Here is a 24,193-nt window from a genome sequence, read left to right as displayed (position 1 = left end):
TGAGTGAGTCAGCAAGCTACCAGTCTGCCTTTTTTCTTCCCTTTTTTTCCTTTTTTTTTTCTGTAAGCACTCAATAGATTCAGCATTAAAATTCATTTTATAGACCTTTTCATCGATATTGTGCTGTAGCCCTCCGGTACAGATCACCTGGAGCGCGCTGCAGATCAGAAAGTGAATATTAATACTGCCTTTTCTTTTATGAAGCAGAATTTTGGAAGTTCCAAAGCCCTCCAGAATACAACTGCTAAAGGATTTGTCTCTCTGGTCCCTGGGCTGGAGGGAAAAGCCTGTCTCTGGAAAAAACAAAACTCTGATTTTTCCGGATTCTGCTACGAAGCCGGGAACACAAGATACCATTAAATCTATGGGTCTGACTGCAGTGTCATCAGCTATTGACAAAGTGAATTCTATTTCCAGGCAAAATTTAATCTTCTAAAATTAGTTTTCCCTCTGGGCAACCCAAACCTGGGCTTTGTGGCTTCGTTCTGCCCAACATTTTGCTCGGAGTCATGTATCAAACTGTACATTAACTCAGCGGCACTAAATATCAAGCCGTGGAATTCTTACAGCTCAATAATTTTCATAACCAGTTGATCATCTAATTATGAGAGCGATATTATACTCTGACATATTCAAGACAGTCCTTTCCACTTCCATCTGCATTATAATGCCTCCTTGAAAACTGTACTGAATTACATACTCAGCCTTGGCATTTCCTCATTAGAGATTAGGTGAGTAAATGAGTTTATCTCCGGGAACATTTGGGGTCTAAAGAGCACGTGTCATCCCCGGCACAGCGAGAATGAGCTGAACAGTGAAATCCATACCCTGATAATCACGTATGGAAGGAGGATCATTATTTTCTGATCGCTAAGGCTGGCTGATCAGTTTTCCTTGGTATTTTTACGGACCGTTTCCCAGGGCTCCGACAGTCAAAGTGGGGAATTTTGTTCTCTCTGCACTTTATGGCGAAGAGAATAATTTGTATTACTTTCCTCTCTTTTTCTTTCCCTGTGTTTTTAAGGCGTTGTTAGTAAAATCTTTCCCCGGCATCTGACCGTTGATTGGCCTCTCAGATACCTCGGGGATATTTTAAGAGCGGCACCAACAAAAATTGTGGTTTTAATTTAAATTAAATTAAATTTAGATTTCTCCACGGCGAAAGCACTCTTTAGCAGCGTTAGCAGCGCAATAAACCCGGCTCACCTCATCCCTGATGCAATAAGGCTGAGTATACTGCATGTCCCACTGAAGATGTTTAATGGATATTAGGTGATGGGAGCCCAGCTGTGTAATACTGGTAATGTGCCAGAAAGAAGGAGGGGGGAAAAAAAATTAGAATTTTGTGATCGGTCTCAAGTTTATCATCTTTGGCGTCTGGAAAGCAAGGGTGAGTTGAGCACAGGCAGATGCAGAGGAATGACTTGACGTGCCTCTCCGCTCTTGTCCTCCCGGCTCTAGAAGCGCAGTGCAAGCCCTACTACTCCGATTACTCCCGCTTGCGGCTCCTCATCCATCAGATGTGCACGAGCCACTACCTGGATCTGTTCATCACGGGGGTGATCGGCCTCAACGTCATCACCATGGCCATGGAGCACTACCAGCAGCCAAAGGTACCGGAGCAGAGGAGGGCACTTGCTGGACAGTGGCAGGATGGGGTTGGTGAGAGGAGCTGAGGCTGGTTTTGATGTCCTCCTCACACCTCTCCCTTCTCAATAAGTGCAACCCAAGTGCTTTGAAAGTGAGAATGGGAGCACCTTTCTGTGGGGAGCTGGAAGAGGTCATCTCTGAAATTGCTCCTCTGATCCAACCTCCTCACAAAAAGGGGAAAAGTGACAAGAAGAATAGAAGAATTTGCGACATCTTTCATTTTGCAAAGATCCTTCTATTTTCCCCTGCCCCCTAAAGGCTAATTTTCACAGGCACTGGAGTACCTGCCTTGGCTGGGCCTTAAAATATACTTCAGTATGTTAGTGAAAAAGGTTCCTGGGTCGCGGTCATATACTGAAAATAAAACATCCTGTCCTGGGACGTCAAGGCTTGTGCATAAGAATGAGATGGAAATAGCTGCCTTTGCCATATAACTTGTGCTTATTTTTATTAGCCACTTTCAGAATGAATAAATATAAGGCACAATAGGAGGAAATATTCTTTAATACTAGACAGGACTTGAATTCTTAATGTAAAAAAGAAACCAAAGCAAGGGGGAAAATAGCCTCCAGCCTGTCATAAAGAAGCCAAAAAGTGAAAGGGCACAAGCCCAATTTTATTTATTTATTTATTTATTTTTTCCTGTTCAGGTCACCTTTAAATACCCTGGAAGGCGCATTGCATGATTCAGTCATTTGGTGATGGAAAAGGTTGTTGGCTAAGGAGCTGGTGCTGGAATTGCTCTAGGGCATGCGCCTTGCCACAACCGCTTTGCAGTTACATTTTCTCTTGCCTTATAAAAATGTTGGGCAGGCTTTTGGGTTTAATTTTCTTGAGGAAAATAACATTTTGTCTCAAAGCCTCTGGTATGCAGCATCTGGGTAATAACTCCAAGCTTGGGCTGAGCTGGGATGACATTATGGGTCCTCTGCTGAGAGCCGGGCACATGATTGAGTGCCTGGATCAATCAGGGCTCCAAAATTGCCCCAGCCAGGGTAGCTTGCAGCAGTGCATGAATGAGTGGCCTGGAAACCAGTTTTCCTCAGGGAGCACCGGGGTTTTGCCCTGTCTGTGGTGGCTTTCACTCACCTGAGCAGTTTGCAGGGTTTGTGTCACCTCCTCCCGTGAGTTACATCAGCTGGGCTGGGGCCAGGCTCAAGTGCCAGCTTGGTGCTTTGTGAAGAACTGGGCCTTTTCTCAGGGACATTAGTCATCCTGAGAGGAGCCACAGTTGCAGCCTTGGGTCTCTTGCTGCAAAATGAGTAATCCTGGTGAGGGGAGAGGGCAGGTTTGCTGGCAGCACCGCCCCTCAGCTGAGCGGGCGTCTCACCTTGGTGCCCTGTCCCTGTTGCAGATTCTCGATGAAGCCCTGAAGATTTGCAATTACATCTTCACCGTCATCTTTGTCCTCGAGTCTGTTTTCAAGCTAATTGCCTTTGGCTTTCGTCGCTTCTTTCAAGACAGGTAAAAAAAAGTGAAAAATAAAGGCTAAATTTGGGCCACGTGGCAGAAGGTGGGCAGCTGGAGACAGATGGGCAAAGTTGGTGGTGGTGAAGTTTGTGTCTGGGACCCTGTGGCTCTTCTCAAAGCTACTACCAGTCAACCTGTGGGGCCCATTGGTGGAACAGGGTGGTGGGCAGGGGAGCTGGGGAGATGAGGAGCCACGTGAAGGAGTGTGACCCACAGGGATCTACCGCTTCGTGCATGGACAAAAGAAGAGTGAGTCGCGTGGTGGGCACCTGACCCTCTTCTTGCTGCCAGCTTGGAGTCCAGATGGTCACCAGGACCTAGAGAAGTGACAGAATTTGTGCCACGAGGGACTGCCTGGTCCTGAGCAGGCTGCGGGTTTTCTCAGTGCAAGAGCAGCTAATGAGAAAATGAAAATGACACAAATGAAAGAAGGAACCTCTTTTTATGAGGATGCTGAGCAGCAGATGAAATTACTTCTTTCTGCACACTCTCTTCACTCTCTTACCTCACAAATAGGAATTTTATGTCTTTGTTAAAACTTTCCCCTCCCATTTTCACCTCCTTCAAAGTTAATGGCAAGAGAACAGGATCAGACATGAGTTATTCAGCCCTACTGGGGAGATGGTCCCGCTCGTCCCCCCTGCAATCCGGATTCCGAAATGCATCCGTAGTGTTTTCCCCTGCCCAGGGTGATTTTTTTGTTGCAAAGATGGGGTGTGGGTCTGCTTCTTTCTAGGGCAAATCTCATGCTGAGGTTCGTGAATGTCGTGTCTAAAATTGGCCAAATAGCTGATGCACAACCCGCCTGTAGATCTGCAGTCTCTGGGTAGAAAACTCTGCCCTGCATTTGCTTTTGCTTCCCCTCAGTCAAGAATATCTTTGGAATTAGCTGAGTTTATAATACATTATAATGCGCTGTATTAGTTATAATGATTTCATAACATAACTGCTTTTGTATAATACCCTCAGAAAAAAAATGCTGGAGATTCATCTGAGTGTTAGCACCATTGAAATGCCTGGAATTTATGTGAAACAAGCTACCTCCCGTGGCCAAGTTCTTAGTAGACGTTAAACTTCACTTTGTGTCGTCTCCAGATGGAACCAATTAGATCTGGCAATTGTGCTGCTGTCTATCATGGGCATCACTCTGGAGGAGATTGAGGTGAACGCGTCGCTACCAATTAACCCCACTATTATCCGAATCATGAGGGTTCTCAGGATCGCTCGAGGTGAGACAAGTAAAGTGGAAATGGGTCTTGCTTGAGGCGCGCCGGGTTCCCAGCAGGAGAGAGTTAAGTGTTGGGAAACGCTTCTGGGGTGCATCCCCAGCACCAAGAGCATAGTTCTGGCATCAGCAATCCGAAAACAAATGAAAGAACAATAGGGGAAAATACTTGAGAGGAGCCAATAAGCTGAGCCAGCCAACCATGTGTTTGTATCTTGAGGGAGCCTGAAGACCAAGAGCGTAGGAGAGAAGGGAGAAATAGCTGTGGCCGTATCTTTCAGAAACAAACCTGGAAAAGCATGCGGATCGAATCAGGCGCCTCTTAAGCAGGGATTACAGCGCACACGCTAGAGTATGTGGGATTTAGAAGACCAGCATCTAATATATTGCATTTCCCGTGGGACTTGACATCTTGCCGCTTTGTGACAAAACGTGCCTCGTCACTCTGCATCCATCTGTCCCCGTCAGAAGGGTAGTGACACCCACCAGGGCGGTGCTGCCAGCTGCCTTCGGGCCTGGGTTCTCAGATCTGAGCACTTGTGGGCCCAAGTGACGTAGATGCGAAGCGCGAGTGGCCTCCAAATGGCTTCCAGGCCTTCCTGGAGAGCAGGGCTGTGCTCTGAGGCATCACTGCTATGGTTACAGCCCTCATCTGAGCAAAGAAGGAACTAAGGAAGAAATAAAACAGTTGCTGTGTCTCAGGGGGGAAAATGTTTGGGTTTTTTTTTTTCCTGTGCATTCAATTCCTCTCAGAATTAAAAATACATGCAGTTTCTGATTGGAAATGCAGCCTTCTGGAAAGGACGTCTAAATCCGCAGTGAATCATGTTGCAAGTGGGAAGCCTATGGAAGCGGGAAAGGAACCTGGGAAGGAGCTAACCAGACGCAAGAGGAGGAAAGGGGACAGGTCCAGAATAGGTTACATGGGCAGAGGGCTTTCCCTAGCATGTGTTTTGGCACTAGACTCGAGATCCAGGCTGGAAATAAGCCTAACATGAAACCACAAAGCTGGTATAAAAGGCCACCAATGGCTACAGCCTAATTGCTAGCTTCAAAGCAGGCTGAGAAAGGAACACGCCTGTAGCTTTTGAACCCTCCTTGGTAGCTGTAGATGTTGTCAGGCAAAACGGCCATTCTTATGTTCCCAGTTAGGCATCACATTATCCATCCCAGCAAGTGGGAAGGCAAAAGCCAGACCAAACCGCTAACCCCTTCTCAGCATCTCGGGCCAGGCGATGCTGTTATGCGCAGGACTTTAATAGTATCCAAGCAACCAAGAGCCGTGGAAAAAGGCCTGGCACTAGAGGGGCTAATGGAGAACCCTTGAGGCGATTTCACATTTCTCTTCCTATAATCCGCGGCGAGAGGGGCTGAGGTTGCGCCTCCCTGCTCGTGCTGCCGTCACTATGTTCCAACCGTGTTTTCCGCAGTGCTGAAGCTGCTGAAGATGGCTGTAGGGATGAGAGCCTTGCTGGACACCGTGATGCAAGCACTGCCCCAGGTAACCCCCCGCCGTATCACAACCCGCCACGTCTGGCCCCGAGCTAATTTCTCACGGCACAGGAACGCTGGTCGTTTAGCTTTGCTGTTTGTTAGAGAGCCCCATAGCCCTTCAGAAGCTTGCTCTGAGACACAGTCCTCACACTGAGGTCATTTTTCCCCTCAAGCGATTTAAGTTTTGGATTAAAGAATGCAGCAAGAAACAGGTCTGGAACACAAAAATAAAATAAAATTAAAAAAAAAAAATCAACAAACGTTCTTTTTTTGTGTGTTTTTTTTCCCCCTGTCTTTTTCTCTTTCCAGGTGGGGAATCTGGGTCTTCTCTTCATGTTGTTGTTTTTCATATTTGCAGCTCTTGGAGTGGAGCTGTTTGGAGACCTCGGTGAGTTGTCCCCTTGCGCCCCAGGGGTGGCCGGGTGACGGGGAGCTGTGTGGGGACGGGGGTCTCACGGGCGCTTCGCTCTTGCTCTCGCAGAATGTGACGACACGCACCCCTGCGAGGGGCTGGGGAGGCACGCCACCTTCAGAAACTTCGGCATGGCTTTCCTGACTCTCTTCCGAGTGTCCACAGGAGACAACTGGAATGGGATAATGAAGGTAAGAGGCCCTAAATAGGAGTTGTGGGTATAACTGCTTAATTAGGGGCCATCCACTCTGTCCCAGGCCAGTGTTGGAGAGCAGGGAGGACGTTCTCACCCTCCAGCCCCTTCACTCAGTTGTGCACCAGGCAACAGCCCTAACGTTTCTTCTCCCGCCTGCCCAGTAATGCCTGTGTTTGCAGCCTTCTGGCCTGCTCCGTATATTCCCATTGTTTCCCTAAGTAAGCCTCTTAAAACAAAAGGGAAAAAATAAAGGAACTCATCTCTCCAGGAGCATCAATCCAGTAACATGCCTTTGGTGTTTATTTCCTTAAAGATCTCTGGTTACTGTTCTTATTGTCGATTGTATTTGTTCCCTGGGAGAATCTGTGTTTCTGGAAGGGAGTCTCTAGCAGGATATAGCCACAGGGCGTGCTCCTGTGAAGGGATCTGCTCTAGGAATATACAGGGTTCAAGCTACTTGGAATGACCTGTTTTTCTTCTTGTTTGTAGCCCAAGGTAAAAATGAAAAGTAGCTAAATTCATAATGAAAGAGCATTAACTCACTGAAAAAGAGCCTGCAAGGTAGAGATGGGCAGCAACTGGGTCCTGCTGTGCCTGGGTCTGTCTGTTATGCTCTGCACTATTAGGTCTCTAATCTGGTAAATTGATCACTCTGACCCTCTGGGAGTTTAGGAGCACCTGTGTGTGGGTGTCTATGATCACACATCCCCTTTTAGCCTGGATGTAGTGACTAACAATTTCCTTTTAGCCTGGATATAGTGACTAACACAGAAATTTTTGCCATTCTGGACGTGAAATTTGCCCAGACTTCAACATTTGCTGCATGGAGGGAGAATCTATTTAAGTCAGATGCCCACAAGGCAGAACTAGGCCCCTCTTGGCTAACTTGACACCGCTTAAGTTCCTCCATCCTTCTCCCCCTGTTCCCAGGACACGTTGCGAGACTGCGACCAGGAGTCCACCTGCTACAACACTGTCATTTCACCCATCTACTTCGTCTCCTTCGTGCTGACGGCTCAGTTCGTCCTGGTTAACGTGGTGATCGCGGTACTCATGAAGCACTTGGAGGAGAGCAACAAGGAGGCGAAAGAGGAGGCAGAGCTCGAAGCTGAGCTGGAGATGGAAATGAAAACTATAGCTCCAGGCCAGCGCAGCCCCTCGGACATCTTCGTTTGGACCGGCAGCAACGGTGGAGAGAGACCCGAGAGCCCCCGAGGATGTGTCAACCCCCTGCAAATCAAGGTGGATTCTCAGCTCTCGTTAGTTTGCCCTATGGTGAGAATCTTAGCTGGGGGGTGGCGAGGGCTTGTCCTGCCTCTTTGCCAGGGGAAGACATGCACGAGTCAGTAACGAAGGAGCGGGTGTGCAGTGCTGCTCACGGGCTTGTATTCCTCGCTGTCTGTTGGTTAATTGCTGCATGGTGTGGAAACTGATGCTGCAAGCGAGACCCGAGTGAGGTCTCCACGCCAGCATGGCACACCTCTGTTGAGAGGTGAAGAGCGTTGCATCTGTTCTGGAGATGTGCCCAAGCCACCAAGTCCAGCACCGGCTGCAAATCTGCTCTAATGCAGAGCTTGCGATAGGCCCTTTGTGGGAGCAAAGTCTTGACTGCAGTGTGTTTGCTTTGCTAAAGCAGACCATTAAGCACAACATAAGAGCGGAATAAAGCTTGGCTAATCTTTACTTAAGCATTAAATTTGCTTTATGCAACCTCAGTTCAACATATGCCCCACAATCAAGCTTGTGAGCAAAGATTAATTAATTAGGGTAATCCAGAGGGGGCTCAAAGCTGGGCTCACCAGAGCTGGGGGCAAAGCTCCCATTGGCAGGAGCAGTGCAGGATCAGGGCTGTAATGTGGCAGCTGCAATGAGTTGTGACAAGACTCTGTAAAATATAGTTGCTGGGTGAAGACCCCGTTTGAGGAATGAGAGATGAGGTCAAGACCCAGGCGGGTTCTTTGGGAGAACTGGAATTATGCAAGAAGAATGAATGGTGCAGCCTTTTTTTAGTCTTAGCTGAATGCAAATTGGGTTAAATTCTACACGGGCATCATTAGCTTTTATTACATCATGATTTCACAACAGCATATCTTGGCCTCTGCCTGGGGTGGCCTAATGAGTATTCCAATGCATGAAAAACTCATTTATGATCTTTAGTCCAAGGGTGAGACGGAGTAAATCCCCATTTAAACTTTCTTTCAGTTCCTAAGCTACTGGAAATTTCTGGTGCCGTCAGGAGTCACTGATGTCTGAAATGGAGTGCAAGGCTGTTCCTTGGCACAGGAAAAGAGAGTTCAGGGCACTGTGGGGAAATCCAAGCTCATTATATTCTCTTAAGAAGAAACAATCTGTCCTTACTTTTGTTATATATGTTAAACAGAGTACTGGCAAACTGTCCTCAGTGCTGTTGTCCTACACCAGTACGCTGGGAGGAAAACAATGAGAAGAAGTTTTAAAACAAACCAGTGAGAAGGCCCCAGCCAGCTCTTCATCCTAGTAAATCTCTCACCGAAGGTGGCATTGGGAAGGGTTTATTCTAGTCACAATTTCCAGAGCCTGTTTCTTGCTCTTTCACCCAGACAGAGTTCTTGAAAAGCTGCTTTTATTCCAATTATTTCTTCTCCCAGCCAAAACCTTCTTGACGAACCTGATGCTTGAACACAGTAGTAGAGGAATACAATTCCCGGTGGTGTGCCTGCAAGGTGGTGTGGCCAGCATGCTCTTGGCTTGCCTGTACCCAGGGGTTTGCAGTGTGTGCTGTCTGACTGGAACGACGCTCCTCATCTCATTGTACCTACAAGGCACTCCCGACACGAAAGGGGCAACTCTTAAATCGCTCCCACGCAGCCTGTGAAAGGTAGACCCTTCTCTAAGTGATTTGCTGTTGTACGTGCCAAGACTCGCTGCTCTGAAGTTGGCCCTTGGGAACCTCAACCCACGGCTGGCATGTGAACGAGCAGTTTGATCAGTGTTAGCTCTGGGCACCTTTCACAGACAGGATAGACTTCCAGGTTGCTTCAGTCCCTGTGACCCCTGAGTATGGATTTAGGTGGCACATTCGAGGTCTTCTCGCTCAGAAATGCAGCAGAAGGTAAGGAAGCCTTCATGGTGACCTGTAGATACTCTCAGCACCCAGTATCGTAGGGCTGGAATGGCCCTACGATAGAGCTGGTTACCAGGAGGAGTAAGTGATATTCTGCCCAAAGAGGGGCCTGGAGGGGGGACATCACCGGTCCCATGGGCTGCGGTCCCGTCTCTGCTAATGTCTGAGAAAGCTTTCACTTCTGATGTGATATTACTGCACTGTTCTCTCTCCTCTCCTGCCTCACCCTTCCCTCCCCCTCGTTTCTGTTACTGCTCTTCTCCCTAAATGTTTCCGTCCTTTTTTTTTCTTCATTTTTATTTATTCTGTTTTCTACGATGTGCTTTATTTTCCTCCCTGTCTCCGTCCCTCTCTTTCTTTCTGGCCTGCTTTCTCTTTCTGCATGCTATGCACCACCCCTCCTAGGAAAGGCACTTGTTTGATACCATATCCCTGCTGATCCAGGAATCTCTGGAAGGAGAGCTGAAGCTGATGGACAACCTGTCAGGCTCTGTGTGCCATCACTATGCCCTCCCTGCTCCCGAATATTACAACTCTGAGAACCAGGTTAATATTCCTCATTTCCTGCAAAGTCTCCATCCAAACTCAGGTCAACTGAGACCTTTCGTAGTGAATTGAAGTTCTTTGCTTTGTGTAATATAGTTGGAGGGATTTGAAACATGAATTATTTTGGCTTTTTCGGGGGGAGTCAAGTTAATATATGCCATTGGTTTGTGATGTTGCATATTGATGCAAGAGGAGGAGTAGAGATATGTAGATATGTAGATATCTACATATCTAGTAGAGATATGGAGATATGGAGATATGGAGGAGTAGAGTTTTTCTCTTCAACACAGTAAATCTAATGAGAAATTTCTTACTGTTCATGAGTGCTGTTGAGAAAAGATATGAAACATGATCTTCATCCTTCAGTAGGGTTCTTGTTTCTAACTTCTTGCTCTCAGCCAGGGCTCTCAGGGAGCTGCAGAGCCTGGAGTACAAATGGGAGGGTTTTTTCCAAGGTAGAGCCTGAGAGGAGAAGGATCGGTAAATGATCTCAATGATTTCTGCTCATTTGACACTGCCTGAAAATTCAATTCCATGTGATTTTACTGAAGATGCTTCTTGCAAGCGGGTTATTGTAGACTAGATCTCCATCTCTGAGCTAAACCTAACTCAGGAAGGTGAGACAGCCCTTTAGGATGTACTTAAACTAAATGCATGTTCCAGTGCTTTCCTGAATAGGGTCTGCAGTACCCTTACTTAAAAGTAGTCCACTTCTTAGAATAAAATCCCTATGTTCTCATACATATTATTCTTTTGATCAAATATTTTCTCTAAATCACAGCAGTGACCATAATAATAATTCAAACATACCAATTTTTTCTGCAGTCAGAATTGAGCAAAGTCCCTATTTCTTGATATATTTTTTTTCTGTCTAAAAATAGCAGAAGTTTTCATATTAAATCAGGGTGCTTATTTATGGGTTCACTGACACTCGAAATTATCCAACTCTGTGGCTCATTAGAGAAAAGGCACAAGCTTAGGTAAAATGAAATCCTCCTGCAGATCTTTATATAGCAGAATAACACATCTCCCTCTGATTGCTGTGTATCGCTTATCAGGTTGAGGTCTCCTGAGCGCTCCGAAGGGTTTGTCTTGGAGATCTGTAAAGGGAACAGAGATGGGAGCTGTGGTGGCTGGGGACAGGGTGAACCTCAGAGAGCTCACTGGAAATTTTTTGACACAACATTTTTCACCACATAGTGCTGTTGCAGCAGAAATGTTCTGTTTTGACATTTTCATAATGAAAAAATATAGCATTCCAGTTTTCAATGATGTTTTTTCTTCTAAAAATTAAGCTAGGCTTTTTTAATAATTAAAAAACTGCGTAACCAATTGAATCAATTTCTGACAAAATGTCTCGATTGACTCAAACTCAGTTTTTGGAGAAGAGAGGGGTGACAGGTGGGTTGTTTTGCTTACATTTTGGCTTTTCGGTTCTCAACATTTGTCATGCTTTTAGACAAGTTAGGAATTCAGAGTAGCCGTGGGACTCGCTGAGAGCAACCTGATTAGCAGTAACGGCTCCCAGCGGAGCAATTCCAGTGGGCTGGAGCTGCTGATGTCCTCCAGGCTCTACCACAGCCATTCCCCCAGATCCAGCAGCTCTGGACAGTCGGTCCACATTGAGGATTGCACTCTTCATGCTAGCAGGCTCCTCAGCTCTGCCCTCAGGTGCCCCTTTGGGGACCCGGTGGGAAGCCAGGGGAAGTCCCTCCAAAGCCCCACACTCCACGGATAGCAGACAACCTCATAGAATTGTTGTAATTGGAAAGGATCTTCAAGATCGTGAGACGAGGTATCAGACCTAAGGTGATGAGAGGGGCCTAGCCCCCTAATTTGTCTCAGCTGGAGTTTTGAGCCTGTCAGAGTTCACTCATCACCAGGTTTGTTTGGCCCACTGAGGTCATTTCTAAGAGTGAGGAAATCCAACTCTTTGACAACTTACATACCACAGATCTGGGCCTCTGTGGTTTTTCTTGGAAGATATATTGCTGTTGAAAGGCTTTTGAAGCACGTAGGATAGAAATACTACTTTTTCCAGAAAACAGTCGTAAGAAATGGGAAACTAAAAGGAAGTGCCTGGGACACATCCAGACCAGGAGGCCACTGCAAGCATGTGATACCTTATAAAACGTTCTCTTCAGCATTGCTCTCTGAGGACACACCAGGCTCCCAGACACATACCTGGGGTGGATTTTAGGAAGCCTGAGCCTTGGCTTCAGGGTCACCACCCACCTCTGAGGTCCTTGAGAGCGGTGATGCTGCTTTGAAGGGATGCTGCAACCTCCATTTCCCCAAAGCCTGCAGTGATGTATAGTATCCTCTGTCAAAAGAGTTCTGTGCCTATGGAGAGGTCTTTATCAGTGTTTTACTTGAATAAGTTTAACAAGAAGCATTAATGCAAAGACCACATGTCCATAGAGCATTCATGCTGCAATGCCATGTCCCACTTCACAAGAGCTTGCTGTGAGTCTGAGAAGCTGTTTAGGGCCAGATTTGTGAGGGCATTTGGACTGTGATGGTTGGAAGACATGGGTGGTATTTTGAGTAGGAAGTGAATTATGGTCATACCTGTCTCACAAAGAGGGTGGAAGCTTCATAAGCTCCCAGAGCCCTGAGAAAGGCACCGCCTCCATGCACCACCTTCCACGCACCACCTTAGCAGTGGTACCCGTGTTGGGGAATCTTTCAAGGCCTTGACCGAATTAGACTCGAGTCCAAGAAAACAGCGTGGCCACAGGGATAGGAACCACTAGGGAGAAGGTTGAAGATCTTGAAGCCTCTTTTCTTTGATCACAGCTAGAAGGATAAATATCTGTAGCTGGAAAGTGATTTTGCTTTTGCTCCCTCACCTAGACAGGAGGAAAACAAAATTCAGTCCCAGCATTACCGTGTGGTTTTAAACTCTCTTACAACCCAGCAGCTAAGCATTTCAGTGTGCCTATTCCCTTCCTTTCCATTTCTTGGCTATACTTGGTTTCAGTAAGGCTCTGCGCCAGTACCGATGTGCATGATGTAGTCACTTCCAGCACAGGGATATTGCTTTGGTGTCTAGAGGTGTTTAGATGATAATACGTTTTTATTATCTCTTTTTCTTTCTCTAAAAATTTGTGTCCTGGTTTCTTATGCTTAATCATCTCTCCCTTTAGATCCCTCTAGCTGAGATGGAGGCTCTGTCTCTGACGTCAGATATTCTCTCTGAAAAGTCCTGGTCCTTAGCTCTGACGGATGACTCTTTTCCTGACGATACTTACACACACTTACTTAATGCTCTGGAAAGCAATGTACATACACTGCTCACCGTATAGTCTGATGTCTACAGGGTTCGAAATACTGCCTTCGCTTTCCGTACCTGCCTAATGGCATTTTCCGTTCAGGCACATTCCCAAGTAGCACCAACCTTTCCTCTGAACAGGACATTGTCCTTAATGCCATTAGGTCTTGGGCTGTTAGCGCTCATGCCCACAAAGTTGGCTCCGTGCGAGGAACGAGTATTTATTTTTATTTCTTTTTTTCTCTTTGGTGTCTCGTGTAAAAACAAAGTGTTTTCTAGAAGTAAAACATGAAAGAATGCTTTGGAAAGCGTCAAGGTTGAAATTTCCCCGGCATCTGAAACGAATCAGGGATCCTGCATGGAAGAGTCATCCATGGGCTGGTGACTCATGTGTCCTCTGCACGGGGGTCAGCGGTGATGCTGGCGTCCGCACTGGATTTTTGTCTTTAGAAACATAGGCACCGCAAGGCTTTTTGTGGGACTGGTGCCAGGCTGGTTATTTTAATATCAGATATTAAAAAAAAAAAATCAGATTGGGATCTCTCAGAGATGCTGCTTCTCTCGTGAACTCTGCTTGGCAGTCATCTCACCAAACAACAAAACCAGCCAAACCAAAAACAGGCTTATTTTGTGACTTTTTGAATGAAACAACCAGTATTTTGAACCCTGCCTCGACCATCTACTCTTTGAAACATTAGACATTTTTAGCTGTGTAGCAGTGAAGTGCTTTTTTATTGCTGTACAACAGACATAACTCCCTTTCCGGCATTTTTGGACCCATTCCTGTTCTCTTCATTGTGTCCGTGTACCTGCCGTTGGATGTTTGTGTTGTTGATGAATTTTCTGCCATTCTAGTTTGATTGTCGTCCTAATTAGTACCTGTTTGGGAAACATCTCTCTTAAACCGTGACGATATTTTCCATCATGCTTCATGGCATCATGTGCAAGCGATTTTTGTAAACCGTTTTGTATGGCGCACCTTGTTTCAAAATCAATTTTCTGGGGAGTATTCTGGAGAGAGGGACAGAGGAAAGACCTGTTCTAGTTTTGACTCAGATTAGACAAGACTAACGCTATGATAAAGTCCCAAGAGTTTAGGCAAGAGAAATGGTTAACTTATATATATATAAAAAAAAAAAAACTTATTAAAAAAAAAAAAATCAAAACCAGGCTGAACAAAACAGTTTGTGAACTTGTGTCCATACCAACAAAGTGTTTTGGTCAAAGCAATTTTCCAAACTTCTGAAAAACTTCAAGTTTTCATTAAGACACTGCCTAAATGCAGTTTGGATACTTTTATGATTCATTTAGATGCAGATTGATTCATTTAGACACAGTTTTAGTTGCAAAATCCCTCAAGCAGAATGTTTTAGTTGACTCGAAATAGTTTTGGTTTGGGATTTTCTTCTTTTTTTTTTTTTTTTTCTTTTTTTGGTTCGCAGAAAACTCCGATTTGATTTTCAGTCAGGCCAAAACAATTTGTTTTTTAGGAACTGCAAGTGAACCAGAGAGTCATGTGTTCGCGCCGCTCCGGTTGGGAGCTGGATGCGGGAGCCCGTTTTGCAGCCCTTTTGCGCTGGTTTTCATGGAGTTTGCTCGCGGGATTCCTCCCCACATGAGCACAAACTGGAACCCGCAGACCCTGCCAAGGAACCTGAAGTCTTAAAAGCTGCTTTGGAGAGGATCTTGGATTCAGATTCTCCTGTTTGCATCCAAACGGTTTTGAATTTGAAACCTTAGATTTGGGGCCATCTTTAGTGTTTTGAGCTAAGTCATATCAAAGCTAAATGCGGGCAGGGATGGGAGGAAGAGAGAGGCTCCCAAAGCCCATCCTTCACTAAATTTACTTTGGTCTTCCCCTCTTTTTCTTTCTCCTTCTTTTCCTCTTTTTTTTTTTTCTTTTTCTTTTTGTAGATTCTCCTCAATCTTGTCCCGTTTTACTGTGTATACAGAAGATCCCTGTGAAATTTAGTTTTTATGAGAGGACAAGACTGGAAAAACCTTGGAACGTTTATTTCAGAAAAGCAGTGGTGCGAAGTGAACCGGGAGATTTGTCAGAACCAAGGTTTAAAGTTTTCCAGAGGCAGTGATGGGCTGTGAACTGTATCACACCACAGCATCCCCTCTCATTTTGGTGATTTTTGCAGGGGAGACCTTTTAAAGATGGAACAACTCTTTTCTTAAAAATATACAGGGAAGCTGATTTCCCTTCCCTTTTTGGCAATGCTGTCAAAAACGAGGATACCCAAGAGCTTTTCTAGGATGCAGATACTTCCTTATGAAAGCGGACCTGAATCTGCCTCATTCAGTATCGCGTCAGGGGCTGCCCGTCCCAAAAGACACTTTGGCTGCACAAATTCCACAGTCAACAGGCACTCAATAACCCGCTCGTGCATTCGATCCCTTCTCATTAGAGAGCAGCTTTAACCTCCAAGCAGCAGGTTTGAATATCCCTTTCAATAAAACGGGTTTAGTTATTCATTATGGTAGATAAAACCCAATAAGATTGTGCTAGGAGCCAGAAGAGAGGGCATTTTCTATAAAGCAGATTTTTCTTTTTTTTTTTTTGGCTAGAAAAGGGAACTGTAGCCACTTTTGCAAAAGTGCCACTGGCTGATGAGGGCACCGAGCGTTATCGCTGCTATCCAACACCGAAGCAATGCAAAGCACGTGTGCGTTGCTGGGCCTTGAGGCATGATGCCTTCCTGATGTCCCCTCCATGGATATAGTCATGGTTTGCTGCGGCCGCGCTGCTTGCTCCGCTGCTGTGGTGCGTGCCGGGTGCCAGCGCCCGAGGAGGGCTGCAGCTCCCCGGGAGATCCATCCGTGCCGCGTGTGCATGCCCGTCGCGCCATCCCCATGGGCGTTGCTCTCGCTGGGGTCCCTGGGCACTTTCCTCCTCCTCGGCCTGGGAGGGGTTTGCTCCTTGCTCATTTTTTCCCTCCTTTCCCCCCTCGTGCAGGCGGATCTGCGCTGCCGGGAGCCCGCGCCCGCCCGGACCCCCAGCAAGGACTTGCTGAGCGTGCGCAAGCCGGCCGTGGGGCGCACGCACTCGCTGCCCAACGACAGCTACATGTTCCAGGCGCCCGGCGCCGGGCCCCGCGCCGCCCCGCCGGGCGCCCGCAGCCCCGCACACCGCAAGGAGCACTCAGGTAGGCGCCTTGGGTCTCCTTGGGCTGGTGCTCATGCCAGCTGCTCGGCTGGAAGCGTCAAATTTCCATGTGTTTCCAGCCAGGCCCTCCCTCTGCCTCAGCTGAAGCGGCTCTGGCCCATGCAGAAAAAGGAAACCCGCAGAAAAGGATTTCCTCGGGTCTGCTTTTCTGCAGCAGGACCTATTCTAGCAGATTTGGGGAGCTCTGCAAGGGAACAGTTGTGTAAAAAGCGGAAAGAATCTCTCTGAGCATCTCTAAAAACAACATAAATGTGCCAAATGGAGAGAGATGGTGTGGGATGAGTGGAAAAAGCAGCGTGTGTGGAGCACTGTCCCTCTCGAATTCAAATAGTGGTAATATTTTAATTCGGAGATGCGCTGGGCTGCAGGTGGCAAGGGCTCTCCAAGCCCTCCTAGACCCTATGGGGGTCGGGAGGTCCCCTAGGAGGGACTGGGTGCCTCCAATATGGGGATATGGTCCCTCCAATCCCGGTGTGCACGGGGCAGGGTGGTGACTGCAGCCATCCTCAATCCCAGCTGCCGGTAGCAAGCCGTCGTCTCGAGGCGTTTGTCCCAGATAAGACGGAGCAGTTTTTGTGAGCGTTGTCATTTGAAAGCATCTAAGCAGCACATAATTTCAGCGCCGCTCAGAACGGCTGGAGATTTGAACAGATTAGAAATAAGATGTAGAAATTTGCATAGTAATAAGGCTGTGGATGAATAGCGGCTGTTGAACAGCAGAAGGAAAAGGCCGACGCAATGGAGAAGCTGAATCTGGAGCTGTGAGGAGCCACTGCTGTAACGTGGCGTTTTCAAGGTCAGGTATGCTCCCTCAAAGAACCTCTTTGCACCTAACACAGAAATTGTGGCTAAAATCCTGGTTAAATCCTGCTAAGGTCGTAGGCAAAACTCCCGTTAGCTTCAGTGGAGCCAGAGTTTGTGGATGTCTGTAAGAGCCAAGAAGTTCCCTGGAGTCGTAATCCCTGACCTTGGAGAAGAAGCCCGTTTGTGACATGGAGTTTCTAGGGTTTTGCTTTTGACCCTTCACTTGCATGAACTTGTCCTGCTTGGAACATAAATTGCTTCATAAGCAAAAGGAAGGTAATTTCTAGGCTCCTCTTTTCTCCAAGACTGCGCTTTGCAGTTCCCTACTTGGAGCACTGCGCAGCCCCGTATGACAGCATGGGTTTGGGGGCATTCACAGGAAAAAATTGTTCTGCTGACACCTAGGACGAGTGTTTTGGAAAGGTAAAGTGTCTTATTCGGAGCCACATTAAGCAATTAAACCACTTGTCTTTCTCTCCTCCTGGTGCAATTCCAATTGACTGTGCCAAAGTGCTCCAAGGCGGCTGAGGTGCCCAAGCGTTGGCACACGTCCTGCCGTCCTGTTCCTGCTCCAATGTCACTGCTTTGCCGGGGGGCAGTCCCCCCTACCTGTTTACAGTCGGTAATATTTTAAAGTGCTGCGAAGAGAGCACGAGGTGCCAGGCGTCTCTAATAAATCACAGCAACCCAGGCTCGATATTTCAAGCCGCGAAAGGTTTTGTTGTCAGAAACGCTGGCGCTCGCAGGAGGTATTTGTTTGAATACTCCTTCGTAATGGGGCTGTTGTTCTGGGAAGGATTCCAGGACAAATGAGATTCTCTGGGACGCAGTCCAGGTTAAATGAATTGTTTTGAAAAAATGTTGGGCCAGCGGGGAGGAGGGAAGCACGCAGCGTTTTAGACCTTTTAGAAGACGTCGCCAGCAACCACGAAGGGTCAGGAGGAGCCTCTCGGGTATGTGCTGCCTTCTCCCGGGATGCTTGGTGAAACTACCCTTGGAAGCTGCCAGGTGCGCTGCTCTTTCATGTATTCCCAGCGTCTCCGTTGGGATGGAGAGCCTTGTGGTCAGTCTCTGGATACACCCAGGTACGGAGACATCCATGGCTAGAAGCTCTGAAAATTAGGCACGCCAAAACTGCCAGCCCACATGAACTTCTAGCTCGGATTCTGCCGTTCTTAACAGGGGCTACTCCCACGTATATCAGGAGAAAATTCCAAGAAAAATGAAATAGTAGACAATTTTGGAATTACTTATTAGTAGGTGGGCGTTTTTTCCCCGTTGTGATGAGCCAGTTGGTGAATTGGGTGTTTTTGCCATGCTGGTTTGATCCGAGATGCAGAGCAGTAGGTTCCTTTGGAAGGTCTCTTGAGACAGGGAAGTGGTTCTAGATGGACACCTCACACTGCTGCTGCTTCTCCCTCTCGCCAGGTTCAAAGACATCCGTGCAGTCCCAGCCGGCTGACACCAGCTCCCTCCTGCAGATCCCGAAAGACCATTTTCAGCACATAAGAGCTCCCGATCACTGGCTCGGGGAGAGCAAGGCGCAGGTTGCCCAGCCCGTGCACTCCCCTTCTGCTGAGAGGCTGCTCCGCAGGCAGGTAAGCAGACTGGCAGACCTCCTAGGTTCTTCATTGCCACGTTCCCAGCTTAACCAAACTGGAAATTCAACAAGGAATTTGTAGAGAAACCTCAGGAGAACTGTAATTCTCGTAGAGGAATAACAGAAAGGTCAACGCATTTGGATCTGAAAGCCATCCAAGAGGCTCCACGGGTGTGCGTGATGGGTATCATCTCCTTTGGCATCGGGCCTAAATGTTATCCAGGTTGATAGCACTTTATTCTCTCTGTCCACTCCATAAATGCTGCAAAACGCTCCCCAGGGGCTCCTTGGAGTTCAGGGAACTGAATTTTAATTGCTGTGATTTTTCTCAGTGCTTGAAAGGACACAGTGTCTGCAGACAGTGTTCCTGGCCACCCTTCCCCTGGCTTCTCTGATTTCTTGAAAGGGGAAAAACTGGAAAAACTCACTGCTGTTTTAAAGGCAGTTGGATATCTTGTGATATGCAAAACCTTCATGGAAAGCATGGCGTTTTTTAGAGTGAGAACTGAAAATGAAGATCTTTCAGTTTTTTATCGAGGGACTTGATTCTGTGAGAGTGAAGGGACTAGTTAAGAATTTGCCCTGTAGATTTGGAGTCCTGCCGCAATAAAAATGAGCAAAAGAAGATTCCCAAAGGCCAAAAGTGTCATCGTAAATGAGACTTGGTTGTTTTTTTTTTTTTTTTTTTAATTCCCTACATGCTTTTAAAAAGTAAAACTTGACTGTACACAGAACAGAACATATTTCATTTTGTAACTAGTTTTATCTCTATTTTTTGCCTTGCATTGATTTAAATCCTGATTCCACCCAAGATCTAAGCATTCTAATCAAAGATTCCAATCTGCTTGATTGGAAACATAAGTTTAAATTTATCCTCTTAGTAAAATACTTGTTCTTCTGCTTCGCTCTCACGTGTTTAAACAGGCTGCACTGTGCTCCTGGGTCAGAACCAGAGGCAGGTCTGATTCCCAAACTCTATTTTCTCCAGTAATTTCCTATGTCTGGTTTTGTATACACAGCCTAAATCTTTCTTTTTATTTTTTTTCAAAAATAATTTATTTTCCGAATGAAAATATTTCCCTTTCTTTCATCTTTTAATCAACATTGACAAATCAGACAGTTGATTCATTAAGCTCTGAAAATGAATGTGAAGTACCAAGGTTAACAATTACATTAGTCTGCAATGCTAAGCTGGCAAGAGAAATTCCTAGCATGTATTCGCTTGCACAGGGCTGGCCTGCTACCCCAATCACCGCTAATGGGGAAACTAATTGATGTCATGATTCCAGTTCATAACCATCCTCCCCTGCCCTCTAATGAATGACAGACCCGTCCTTTTGAACTGCCCTAGGATAAATTAGCATGCTAGCCATCTTCCCCCAACGAATTTTGTTCATATTTTGCGAGGCTTCCTTTGCTTAAACCATTTCATGTGTTTAAATTAATTCATTCCCCTGCGTCCTCTCCCTGCGCGTGCTGTGAACCTAGCATGACTTTTAAGAAAGAAGAAGGCTTGAGCTCTGTCCGTGGCCCAGTCACATCACTCCAAAGTTAGTGAGGTTGTAGCAGTCACCAGGGTGTCACCAGCCACTTTGAGGTCGCTAGTGGCCAAATTGGGATTTTTAGGGACCTCCTGGCTGGACTGTTATGGAGTGAAGAGTGGAAGTTTGGGAGTACTGGTCCTACCTCCAAGCATGGGACCTGTCCCTGCAGGCACTCAGCTTTCTGACCTGAAGGCAACCAAATTTGAGCGACCCTCAGCAAGGTGCGTGGCTCTGGGTGCCTCTTGCTAGCCCATGTTCCTTGGGATTAAAAATATCCAGGGCAGGAGAAGTTTGTGGCCTTTCTGCCTATAGTTTCTGCCTGGCAGTGGCAAAACGGATGGCCAGAGACTTTAAATCTTAGTCCTCAAAGAGGCCGACTTCCCTTTACCTCCTTGGCAATGCTTCTAGCTCAAGTACTCTCCACTTTGCACCTCCACTCACCCTCACTAACATGTTACTAGCTCATCCCATAGCCCAAATTAGCAAAACGCTTTGATTTGTAGCACCCATTTTTCGTTAATGTTACTTATATTGCATGTAATTCTGATTTTACTTTCTTTTTTTCTTTTCCTTTCCCTTGCCTCTTGTCCTGCCTGCTCTCCTTAATCTGGGCGTAGATAAATCTCGTCCACCACATCCCTGGTCCGCACACGCTCCTGCATCACTAAAACCCATGTGTTTAACCTCCCTTTCCCCCAGCGTGCTGTAGCGTGGACACACAATGTAGACCCTGGAAAACCTGACAATTAGCAATGCGCTCACAGACGAAGATTAGCGCATCGGATGCTTGGAGAGGACATTTAAAGCCAAGCTCCCCGTGAGGACCGTGCTCCTTGGCAGCACGTTGCCCAAGGGCTTTTCTGCAGAAGAATTAAAACCACACTCATTTGTTTGGGTCTGGTTCCAGGACATGAATGGTGTAGACTGCACCAAAGCAGGGGAGGTCTCTCTTGTTATTTGTAGATGAGTCAATGAATCCTTTACCTGAGCAGTCACTGCTAACATCTACCAAAGATGCCTGCATCACTGGGAAAGGAAGAGCTGTTGGTGGCTGCTATTGCATTTGAACACGACTCAGGTTTGTGTACGAGCAAAAGCCATGATGAGAAGAGTTGGCTTTTGCTGCTGTCTTCTACTCTTCTGTGGCCTGTGCTGCAGGGTAGGTACGTGATGTTTTCTCCCCGGATGCTCACTGTTGGCACTGAGGAACCCTCAAGCTCATTGAGGGACCCTCAAGTCAAGCTCTGCACTTGACTGTGATTAGTTACTGGTATGATGCTGTAGAACTTGAACTGGAAGGACTCACTAGGTTTGGGAAAAGCGGTTGCACTATTAAATACTCTCGCAGCTGGACAGAGGGAGCCCAATGTGCAGGCACGGCAATAGTCACTCGTGGCTGTGTGTGCACATGTATGCGTGCTGCAGCTGGTGGCAGCTTGGTCCGAACAGAGGTCATTTGGTCAAATGATCATTTGGAGACTATTTCTATTAAAAAAAAATAGGATCATTTGGGGGAGATTTGTCATAGAAGCTTTCCTGGGTATGAGGAATTTCATGTCCTTAAACTTCTTTCAAGGACTGAGACTGGCTGTATGCATTTCTTCCAAACTTCTTCATGAAGTTTTTTAATTTTAAAGATTATTTAAGAGTCTTCTCGAACTTGAGGGAGTGGTTTTCGCAGGCAGATAATGTGGCAGATTTAGAAACTCTTCTGGCAAGCGATGCAGTGCAGCGACACGATGAAGCCTTCAAAACATCTCGGTTAGCAGACACTAATGCTGGATGTGACTCAAAGCAGCCAGAGCAAAATGTGAAACGGGCTCACGCAGCATGACAGACGAAAATAATTACGGATGCTCAGGTCCAATTTGGGCATCTCTGTCACTTCTCGCTCCTCTGGTGCAGAGTGCTGGCTCCAGCCTGGGGACAGAAGTGTTGTCCCAAAGCCAGCGTCTCACTTTGATGCTGGCACAGGGCGCAATTGCTCTGGTGTAGGCAACTCTGGGCATCCTGCTCCGGGTCCTCAGCATCCCCTGACCTGGAGGGTAAGGAACACACACGACTTGCATGTCCCTCCTGATGGTGCTTGGGCTGATAAAATTGCTAAGGGTTTTGCAGGAAAGCGCCTTGGTTTGCTTAACAAGAGCATGTCTACGATTGGGTGGGGGGATTTGGTTCTTGCACTCCTCCACGCTTGGAGGAGAAAGCAGAGAGCCAGACACACACATGCAAGGAGGGGCCAAATGCTGGGGTAACATTTGTGGGGATGAACCCAGCGATTGCTGGAGCCCAGGAATTGCTCTCAGCCCTGGTGTGGGCTGAGCTAGAGGGGTCGGGGTTGTCTGTGGCTTCACACTGAGATATTAACCATGCTCCCACTAACCTCCATTCAGTCCCTGTCTCTTACCTGGCACCACTTCTTGTCCCCCATCCCTTTGCTCTCCCTTACAGATGGCGATCAGAAACGACTCTTGGGAGAGCAAGGAGAACGTGCACGCGGAGGCGGGCGAGCCCGCGGAGCCCGGCGGGCGCGAGGAGGGGGAGGCGACGGCGCGCGGCGCGGGGACGCCCGCGGGACGCAGCGACGCGGCCGCCTGGAGCCGGGCGCGCGTCCGCACGCAGCAGCACGCCCACGACCAGTACAACATCGCAAAGCAGGCACCCGCAGCCTGTGCCTGTGCAGACTCCCGTGCAGAGACCCCCGGAGACTCCGTGGAGCGAGAAGTGTCCGAAACAACCAGCTCCTCGGAGCCTTTCACTTCCGAAACTTGTACAGCCTCGAGTGCCTGTTCAGAGGTTTGGCCTCTCTCTCCCAAGAGGAGCATCGGCAATACCGGCAACGTTACGCTGAAGGACCTGAAGAAATACCACAGCGTGGACACCCAGGGCCTTCTAAAAAAGCCGCCCTCTTGGTTAGACGATCAAAGGAGACATTCCATAGAAATTTGCTCCATGGAAAACAGCCCCCAGCACCATTCCACATCCAGCTCTTCTGGCTTCATAAGTCAGGTGGTAAGTGAAATGGAAGGCCTGCAAGGGACGCGGCCCAAGAAAAAACTGAGCCCGCCGTGCATCTCTATAGAGCCGCCCGACGGACGCGGCTTGGTGCCTCGAGGCGTCTCCGCCGCCGGCGCCGAGAGCTGCCGGAGACGGCGCGCGCCGTCCTGCGAGTCCAAGGATTCCGCGGAGGCGGCGGAGTCGCCGCTTCCGGACAGCGCGCCAGCCTCTGCTGCAGCCCCGAGGAAAGACCTGTTGACGCTCCCTAGCTTTTCCTTGGATCAAACGGAAATGGACCCCTGAGTTACTTTTCTGTTGGTGCCAAATGTTTTCTTTCTTTCACGTAATAGAGGAAAAAAAAAAAAAAAAAGGAAAAAACACAAAAAAACAAAGCAACCTGGAAACTGTATTCCAAAATGGCACTGGGTAAAAAAATTTCCAAAGAAAGATTAAAGAACCAGCTGGTTAAAAGAGCGGTTAACCTATATCACGCTTACTTAAGCATATGTTCTGCTTAGGTAAAAGCAATACAATGTGCAGAATCTATATGTATATTATATTTTATTAAATTAATTGAATCTAGTATTGCGGGATGTAGTACATTTTGTGACAAAGACTCGTTTAATTTTCTTCTATTTTATGCATCTCAGAATATTTCTGAGATAAAGTTGGTTTTTATGAATATTTTAACCTAAAAATATATATA

General features: G+C 47.2%; 1 protein-coding gene across 1 annotated transcript in view; it reads left to right on the top strand.

Moving 5' to 3' along the window:
• CACNA1G (calcium voltage-gated channel subunit alpha1 G) overlaps nt 1–23,841 on the top strand; it is a 91,988-nt gene extending 68,147 nt beyond the window's left edge. Inside the window, exons 27-36 of the mRNA XM_026046744.1 lie at nt 1,462–1,613; nt 3,005–3,114; nt 4,216–4,349; nt 5,776–5,846; nt 6,149–6,227; nt 6,321–6,442; nt 7,378–7,722; nt 16,333–16,522; nt 18,775–18,944; nt 22,942–23,841. Coding sequence (XP_025902529.1) covers nt 1,462–1,613; nt 3,005–3,114; nt 4,216–4,349; nt 5,776–5,846; nt 6,149–6,227; nt 6,321–6,442; nt 7,378–7,722; nt 16,333–16,522; nt 18,775–18,944; nt 22,942–23,790 — 2,222 coding nt within the window. The 3' untranslated portion in view covers nt 23,791–23,841. The remainder of the gene's footprint in view (nt 1–1,461; nt 1,614–3,004; nt 3,115–4,215; nt 4,350–5,775; nt 5,847–6,148; nt 6,228–6,320; nt 6,443–7,377; nt 7,723–16,332; nt 16,523–18,774; nt 18,945–22,941) is intronic.
• The last annotated feature ends 352 nt before the right edge of the window (nt 23,842–24,193 follow it).

Source organism: Nothoprocta perdicaria, unplaced genomic scaffold (genome assembly GCF_003342845.1).
Source record: "Nothoprocta perdicaria isolate Ctin4 unplaced genomic scaffold, notPer1 scaffold_46, whole genome shotgun sequence".
Taxonomy (NCBI): domain Eukaryota; kingdom Metazoa; phylum Chordata; class Aves; order Tinamiformes; family Tinamidae; genus Nothoprocta; species Nothoprocta perdicaria.
This window is presented reverse-complemented; position numbering and strand designations above follow the sequence as displayed.